General features: G+C 32.5%; 1 protein-coding gene across 1 annotated transcript; it reads right to left on the bottom strand.

The window, feature by feature from the left end:
* Positions 1 to 5,629: 5,629 nt before the first annotated feature.
* LOC127096574 (GDSL esterase/lipase At5g03610) lies at positions 5,630 to 7,936 on the bottom strand. The gene is made up of 4 exons (XM_051035122.1): positions 7,589 to 7,936; positions 7,282 to 7,476; positions 6,410 to 6,684; positions 5,630 to 6,320 (listed from the first exon to the last, which is right to left on the bottom strand). The coding sequence occupies exons 1-4, from the start codon at positions 7,650 to 7,652 to the stop codon at positions 5,805 to 5,807; spliced, it is 1,050 nt and encodes a 349-aa protein (XP_050891079.1). The 5' UTR covers positions 7,653 to 7,936; the 3' UTR covers positions 5,630 to 5,804.
* Between the last annotated feature and the right edge of the window lie 1,676 nt (positions 7,937 to 9,612).

Below are 9,612 nucleotides of genomic sequence, written 5' to 3'. Positions count from 1 at the left end.
TAGGCATTATTCATTTTACAACTCTTTTTTATCAAATGGGGTGTAAGTTCATTTGATTTAAATGTATATATGTAACAATTTACACCTGTTTTCTCTATAAAAAATTGTGTAATATACCCTTTATTTACACCCGTTTTAATACGTGTGTAAATTCGTTAAATATTTCTCACTCTTGGAATTTACACCCTCTAATAATAGGTGTAAAATGTATAAAAAAGCTGGTGTAAAATCCTCTTTTTGCACCAGTGAGTCTGCCTACTTGAATTGTTTGCTTGAAGAAGAAGTTTACATAGAACAACCACAAGGTTATTTACAACAAGGAGATGAAGGTAAAATGTACAAGTTGAAGAAATCACTATGTGGATTGAAGTAGGCGTTAAGAGCTTGGTACACACTTATTGACACATACTTCATAAACAATGGATTTCATAATAGTCCAGATGAGCATGCTTACACGTCAAGTCAAACAAGGATAAATATGTTGTTATTGTTTATTAGTACGTGGATGATCTAATATTCACCAGGAATAATCCTAAATTGTTAGCATAATTCAAACAGAGTAAGTCAACAGAGTTTGAGATAGGCCTAATGACTTATTTTCTAGGCATTAAAGTGAAGGAGATCAATGAGAAGATTTTTATATCACAAAAGAGATATGCAACTGATATTCTCAAGAAACTTAAGGTGGAATCATGAAAACCAATGTTGACTCTAATGGAAGAAAGATTGAAACTAGAAAGATAAAGTGGTGGTGATCTTGTAACAAATTTCAGAAGGCTAGTTGAAAGCCTCAAGTACTTGACAACAACAAGAACTGTTATAGTTTATGAAGTTGGACTTATAATTAGGTTCATGGACTAACTAATACAATCACATTGGCAAGATATAAAGATTTTGAGGTATATGAAAGGAAAAATTGATGAAGGAATATTTTACTCTAGTTCTAACAAGCCAGAGTTGATTGGATATATAAACAGTGATTGAGCGGGTGAAACTGAAACTTGAAAAAGCATTTCGGGTTATGTACTTCATCTTGAAACAAATGTGTTTTCTTGGTTCTCTAAGAAACAATAAGTATTTGCAAAGAGGAAGAGTACATAGCCGTAACAAATTGTTCTACTCAAGCAATTTAGTTGCGAAGAATATTAAGTGAATTATAACATCATTATGATGGTCTAACAAATGTATTATGTGACAACAAATCAACGATTGATTTAATAAAGATTATAATGTTTCATGGGCATAGAAAACATATTGAGATTAAACATCACTACATTTTAGACTTAATTAAAAATAAAGAAATTGTGGTGAAGTATTGCACTTCAGAAGATCAAATTGCTGATATTTTTACAAAGCCACTAAAAACCCATTTGTTCTTGAATATGAAGAATTTGTTCAAAATGATGAAGCCAAATTTAAGGGAGGATGTTAGATAATATAAACTTGGAATTTAGATTTATTCAATAAGAGAAAATATGTCCATCTGTATTGATGATACATGTGTTAGAGGTCTACATTAAATCATAAGCTAGTTTCAAAGGAAGCCATGAATATTGACTGAACATGGTTTACCAAAGATAAAAATATGCACTTTCTCACTATTGTAAGTATAGTTGTTATCAATTTTAGAAATTTACTCATCAGAAAGAGATAGAAAGTTATACAATAAAACCTACAACAAAAAGCACATCTTACCTCGGACGCGAAGTGGATTGTACCTCGGTTACCTAGGCGAGATAACGAATGACGACATGAAAAGTTTCCACTTTACCCCCTCAGTTTTGGACTAACCAAGGGGAAAAACATTGAACTTATAGTGGGTTCGATCCTGAACAACTTCATATTCGTTTTTTTAAAAGGCGCCACTTTACCTCTCGAATATTTCTATAACTGAGGCGATATATCTATATATATATATATATATATATAATATATATATATATATATATATATATATATATATATATATATATATATATATTTCATATTATATTAATATAAAAAGTTACTTATTTTACATATTTTATCGTTTCAATCTACAAGTGTAAATATTTGACAAATAGTGAATTAGAATTATCTTCATCACTGTTCAAATCATCTTCATCACTATAAATTTGGGGTGCCAAATACTGGTATCCCGCTCCATTTGAACCTTGCAGAACAACAAATATTGGGTATTGCGTGAATTTGCTTCTGATATAAAATAAAAAAAGGATTAGATAAATAAAATAAATTTGCAATTATATGGCCAACGATTATGTTAAAAAACCAACCTTGAATCCGATTTTTTTTCTGCTCTTGCAATCAATCACAAAGATCTTTGGAAAAGTTAATACACTCTCAACAACCAAAGATTAAATAAACTTAATTTTTTTCTCCTGTTGATTAAACGCTGATGATTTTACTTATGTAAAATCTCATGCCGCACTGATTAAACATTGATGGTTTCACAATAACGTTTGGGTTTTACAATAATGTTTGAGTTTCAAAATATAGCGCCCTATATATACATGAGCGGTATTCGCGTTTTGATTGGACGCATAGGTTTCTTCTGGATTTATGTGTTGGCAATATCTTGAGAAATGTTACTTTATAAATGGACGACAAAGATATATTGGGACAAAACTGAACTATTTTTCCCTTGGTTTTGTAATAAACCGAGATCTAATATAATTTCTTTTTAAATAAAAAATAACCTATAATAGGGACGTATCCCTCGATTACTAAATTAAACATTGGCAAGAGGTAGAACAACAACAACAATGACAATCAAAACAACAACAACATTATGTGAGATGGATAACAAAAGTAGAAAAATGATTTGATAAAGCTGAGTGTTAGAAGAACAACAAAACATAAACAAATAATTTTCCGTATAAATTTCCATACTAAAGAATGATGTTTACAAGTACGAAGAGGTTGTATATATAAGTTAGATTTAGGAAAAAACTTAGTAAATGAATCCTTTTATAGTAAAGTCTAGGTAGCATACCCCTCAATTATTAAAGAAATTTATGGAGTATATTATTTAATAATTAAATAAAAACTAAAATAAAAAGAAAGGTGTCACTTTTAAATAAATAAAAACAAAATCTGATGCTGCTGGGATTTGAAGCGTTTACCCTGAACTAGTTTACCCTCGGTTTATTATAAAATCAACGTTATTTTTCGTGCGTACAGGTATTGTACCTCGGGTTTTTGTTACGTGAGGTGAAATCATTGTCATTAAATATATTATCTGTAGTAGTGAAAGAAAAAGCTCCAACTATTTTTTGTGCTTAGAAAAATGTTTTGATGTTATTTTCAGTGTTATTATTATATAAACACAATTATATGAAGGAAATCAAATTTATTTTCCAACAAAATCACATATCACAAAATTTTACGAGTTTTCCGGTACACTCGGAGCTCTAGAAGTCGAAGAAGAGGCAATATCCACGAGGTTGTTTCCATATTCGTTGATCGGAAAAACGAAGGAATGATACCTTTATCAACCAACATAAGTGGTGACCAACTGGAATACACTCAAGAGGAGTTCTTAAATCATATATTCAATAGCATCTTTCAGTTAAATACATTCATTTGTGTTATGACCTTTGCATCAGTGAAAGCAAAATTATCGAGACTTGTCCATTTTGGGAAGTTCTCGGATATGCTTTCGTGTTTCAATTTTATCTTCTAGAAATTCCACATTGATGAATTCTTGTAATGTGCTCCCTCAAAGAGTTTATTGAAGTGTAATCTACGTACATGGATGGTGGTTTCTCTTTGCTTTCTCAGTTGGTTCGAGCTTATTTCTTTACTACGCCTCTCTTCTTGGTCCCATAACGGGTCTCCTCATTTTATTAAACTCTCCTCCATAGATTACCTTTCTAGCTGCTAACTTTTTATCATATTATGCATATTTTCTGGCCTTCCCTAGCCGACTGTTGAAGGTTTTAAGGGCTTTGATGTCAATGCTCTCAGCAAACTTCGATCTCGGTTTGAGTATGATACTAGTGATGCTTTTCTGTTACATATTTAAATATAAGATGAATCTGTCTCGCCGTTCTCTCGCCTAATAGATTATAAGCTTTCCACAGACTTGGATTGTTTTTAGGATTCCGTGAAATGAGCGACTAAGCGTCTATAAAGTCCCCCACCCCTCAGATTGATAGAATTTTTCCTTAACCCTTTAAAGAGGCCACAAATTTGCCTTCAAGTTAGGACAAAAGAGATTGCATTTTCAGGGCCTTTTGCTCCACGAAAATTCATTAGGACGTCAATTAGTTCCATGTGCTCATCGGGGTTAGTTGTCTCATCATCAATTTTCATCCCAAGTTGTTTTTGGAGTTCCTATCTAAGGGGGTACTGTTGGTTCTTCTTCTAACAAAATTTTGGAAAGAATTTTTTACCTCTTCTTCTGAGTCGTTAAAGGATGAAGAGTGTGTGGTTCATCAGTGATTGTGATCACGTGAACTATGTCATCTATCTTCCTTCCTAACACATAGTGAAAATCCTATTTTTGATGGAGGTGATCAAGCTATATGCCTTTGGTTACCCCCTCCCTCTGGTGCTTAGGTGTGCCATCACTATCATTTATCACTACGTCGTCTTTGAACCTATAAGGATGGAAACAACAATGATTTAGAATTTTGAGTTCTCAAAGTTATTCGTTCTTGAGCTCTAAAAACATAGTTCCTGTTGAACATCATCAGTAAGTCTCTTGGTAAAGTTTATTTTCTCCATTTACTACCTAGCCCTTCGGGAGTAAGTTGTGTGGCGTGTTGTTTCAATTTTGAGGCAATTCCATGTTAGCGATCACCTATCTGAAATTCATCATCCAAAAGAAAGGGGTGCAAGAGCCTCGACTAGGAGGGGATGTTGGATCTTACTTTCTAGGTCCGATGAAGAAGTGATGAATCCTTCTTTCCAAAGTGGGTTCCTCTTCACGACTTTGCTTGCCACATATCACAGACAGTTGAAGTTGCGGGTTGCTCTTCTTCCATGGTTTGCAATTCCTTGTTGTTTGAAAAAGTGGTTTGAACGTTATTTTTCATTTCCACACATGACACTAATGTTCCTTCTGGTGAGGAAACTTATTTTCGACTAAGATTATGGTATGATATTGGCAGACCCAGTCCTAAAAATCTTTTGTGTCTTAGGTTGTTTCAGGTGAGTTGAGGGGAATGATACCTGCAAACACTCTAACACTCAAGTCAATGATTGTCAGATATGAAAGGTATACGATTTTTTGGAAATGTTAGTGTGTACCTTTATTTGACGTTCACGGTCCTTTATATAGGAGACATATTAGGGTTTACAAGGAGTATAACCTTAGTTTCAACCATACCAACCCTAGTAGACTTATGTCATAATACAATTCTTTCGTTATGTTATTTGGCGACTCGACTTAATTGTCTGCTTGCTTATATGAAAGATTTATGTTTGCTCCACAGGTCCTAGAACCTTTCGTTGGACAACGTATTGAGACAAATATTTTGTCCTCTGACTTCATTGACATGACGTCAAACCATTATAAATATCTTTAATTTTTGAAGATTTTGTTTATATTATTCTCCCTTCACACTGGGCCGAGACATAATAATAATAATAATAATAATAATAATAATAATAATAATAATAATAATAATAATAATAATAAACAATTTTCACATTGCACTGTGAAATGAAATCACATGAAATAGTTACAACTTTGCTCAAATTAATGATAAATTAACAAATTCAGAGAAAGATTAGTGCCTTATTAAATAAGAAATTACAGAAGGATACAAATAAATGGCACAATCACACAGAAGTCATCTCTAGTATAGAATTTGATGAAGACTTTTAATCTTCAACTCATTATAGACAGCATTCCAACCAGCCTGTGTTGGGTGCAACCGATCCCAAAAGAAAGTAGATTCCGGATTTTCACAAACCGAATACTTCTTAACATTATTCTCATCTACACTTCCACAATTATACTGACTACTAACTCCAAAGCAACATGGCTTCAAACGTTCCTTGATGTTATGCCTTGAAGGGTTATTCAACACCGACCTGAAACTCTCAAAAATATCTAGAATCACAAAGGTGGTGTAACCGTTGGCTTCTTGGTTCAACTTTGTCACAGATTGGTCCAATAGGTTGTTATGGAGAACTACAAGATCATTAAATGTACTATTGCAACTTTTGAATGAGTTTTGAGCAGTAGTTTGAGGAAGACAACCAAGAGGTTGTAAAGCACCAACAACAATTCTCTTAAACCCTAACTTTTGGAGTTGAACCAAATTGGTAGCTGTTTGTTTAACCACTGAGGCAATGAAAGATGGAAAGCCCTACATATATTTAACAAATTAATTTTATATATATTTATCATTATCCTATAATGATATCATATATTATAAGTTAAATATGAAATAATTACCTGGATAGAGCCATTAGTGGCCAAGTAATGATTGTAATCATTTCCAGCAACAGATACATAAGCAATAGATTTTGTGATATCTGATTGAGTATAAACATTTTCTTGAACAAGTTGGTTGAAGGAATTGATTTGAGTAGTCACATTTGGACCTGAAGTGGATGTATCAAATACACCTGTACCACCATATGCAAAGTTCATTCCATACTTAAAATAATTCTTAGGTACAACATTCCTGAATTTGTGGGGAATTGGTGATCTCAATCCCAAATACTTGGCTGCAACACATGTATAAATTTATAATATCATTAGTTCAATGTAGTATTTACCAAAAGAGGGTACATTAAAGGGTAGGACTAGGAGTTAGTCTATGATAATTTAAACTATGGTTGATAATAATTGAATTAATTAATTAACTTGTTTGCTTATCGCGTGGTGATAAAAAAAAATATGCCACATAACTTTCAAACTACTTTATTAATAAACTATTCAATCCAATCCTTCGAAAAACTCTGAAGCATTTGCTTAATTTCTTTCTATGAAAAGTTAAGACACACAGCATGTGATTAATTTAGAAAAAATAAAGAAACATAAATTAAAATACTATTAAATTAATAATATTAAGGTTAAAAGTAACAAGGTAAAGTGGCAAACCAGCATGAAAAATGAATAGCAAAGTATATATAAATTATAATATACAAAGTAACTGTAATAAAGCATCTGAATTAATTCCCAAGGCATCACTTTTGATGTAAAAGCTCGAAAAGTAGAGAGATATAAATAAAATAAATCAATTAAATAGCATGCACTTTGAAGAAAAAGCATGTACTTGAAGTGTTCCAATTCAATTGTTAATAATATTATAGTATACGTACCAATGAAGTCAGTTAAGACTCTGCCATCGGAAAATCTTCCGGCTGGTTTTCCGGGAAAGGTAATGCCATATGGTTGTTTCCATGAACCAGGTTTACTTTTTGGGGTGTTGCCGGTGTCAACATATGAGTCCCCAAAAACAAACAATTGTTTTGAAGGATGATGTTTGATGTGACGACTGGCCTCAACTTGCAGCCCTAATTAACAATGAACAAAATTAAAGGGGACTAAATATATTGATCATAAGTTGATTCATTGTTGTAGTGTGTGTTTGATTCTATGAGATGATAAATTCATAATCATATATACCTGAGAGAAGTACAAGAACTAGAGATAGACATAAGAGGATGAAAAGTTGCTTGTGTGAGTCCATGAGCTATAAAATGGAAATGATCAAGGAGAGAGAGAGAGAGAATACTTTTTTATAAAGAGATGAAAATATAATTGAATGAACAATGTGAATAGATAAGTATGTTAAGAGAAAGAAATTATAGGGGTTGGTGTTGAGAGTGCTATGAATAAATAATGGAGGAGTATGGGGTTTTATAATGAAAGGACAACACTTGGAATGTGGGAATTATGTCACAAAATGGATTGAATGGTTAAATGTTTGAATGATTAGAAGTTTGATTTTGTCATTGGGCTGCTAAGTGGTGAAACACGGTGGAAGAAAGAAGACTTGAGTAAAATAATAAACTAAAGTTAGTTTGGCCAGGTCTATTTTAGACCATAAAGTGAGTTTGATTACGTTTTAATTTTTAAAACTAAAGTTGTTATGGTTAATCACGTGTTTAACTTTTATAACTAAACTCATCTTAGGAGATTTAGTGGAGGTGGTTCTTAGAGTTCGGAAAACATTGGAAATATCAATGGGATAAACATTGAGAATATATTTGACTTTGACACTATATTTATCCAAAATTTTAAGGCATTAAAGATATGAGTAATTTCTTTTATAAACTTAACATTTTCGCTATTTTAAATCGATGTGAGACTTAACCACTCAGACTTAAACTTCAAAAGTGGTTAAAGTCATTGACATCATTTGGTAGATAAATTTAGGAATGAGCCTTAAATTGAATTTACTTATGGGATGAAAGTAAACTTCATTTGGGTTGTTCCCATCAAATATTGGGAGGCTAGTGTTGGGAATAAAATGTATTTGATGGATTGTTAGCCGAAATGAAAATTTTATCGAGGGATTGTCCATGAAGACAATTGTCAAGGTTGAGTTAATGCATGTTCTCCCACAAGTAAGGAACTGCAAAGTGAGATTTTTCTACTTCAATCCAACATGGATATTATCGAATTCTTTTTGTCCTAAGAACGTATCAGTCGGTTCACAAGGAGGAAGTAACTATTTGACATATAAAGAGTTGTGAAGAGCATTTGAAAACAATGTGGTTAGTGGAGATCTTTTCTTCGGCGACCTTTGATGGAGGGTAGTTTCTTTATATATCAGAATTGGGGGATTGGGTTTGTACTCGACAGTGGCTTCCATAACCCAATTTTAGGGTTTTAAGATATCTTATATTGAAAAACAATAGAATATTTGGTATGGACTCTGATTTTGACAGAGTTTTGGATGGTCTAAGTGGTATGGTATAATCCCAAATTTTGACATTAGTAGTTTTACTAACAAAAAATCGTCCATTCTAAAACTCTATATTTTGTGAATGTCTTTTTTAATAAAAATGTTCAAAACATGTAAGTAAAGTTTGTTATGACCACATGGTCTAAATCAATTTTTTGTTATTTTCTCCTAACTATTCATACTGATGAGTTAGGTTAGTGTCCTTAGATATTGCTTCATGATTCCCTTATTTCATGTTGATGAGGTTTTACACGTTTATCTTAAGACGTGCTGGGATATCATTGGTGAATACATATTTCATTATAAGGAGCTTCTAGGATTCAAATGTAGGCATGATTTTTTTTGGGATGTCATGTTTGATGTATTTCGACGAGCGATAACATTTGCGAAGAAAAAGGTGCTTGTAAATTTCTTGAGTGACCCACAAAACAAAAGATCAACATGTATGCTTAATAATGTTCTGGTGTAATGGTGGGTAGGAGGAAAACATGCATGTGTTGACTTGACTGGGGTTTCCTCATTTATGGGACTAATGACTTATGCTTTTACTGTAGGATAGACAATCCTGGAAGTTGTCTAAAGTAAAGTGGTCAACCATTAGAAAACGTGTTCGGACAATCAACATGCTTTCATACCATTTAAATTTGCTACTTTTGGCTTCTAATACCATAGACAATGATTTTTTTTTACAGATAACATCATAGTAGATGGATCTTTACAAAGAGCCCAAATACTCATG

The sequence above is a fragment of the Lathyrus oleraceus genome, chromosome 6 (assembly GCF_024323335.1).
Source record: "Lathyrus oleraceus cultivar Zhongwan6 chromosome 6, CAAS_Psat_ZW6_1.0, whole genome shotgun sequence".
Classification (NCBI taxonomy): Eukaryota; Viridiplantae; Streptophyta; class Magnoliopsida; order Fabales; family Fabaceae; genus Lathyrus; species Lathyrus oleraceus.
The sequence above is the reverse complement of the archived record's forward strand: the minus strand, read 5'-3'. Positions and strand labels throughout refer to the sequence as shown.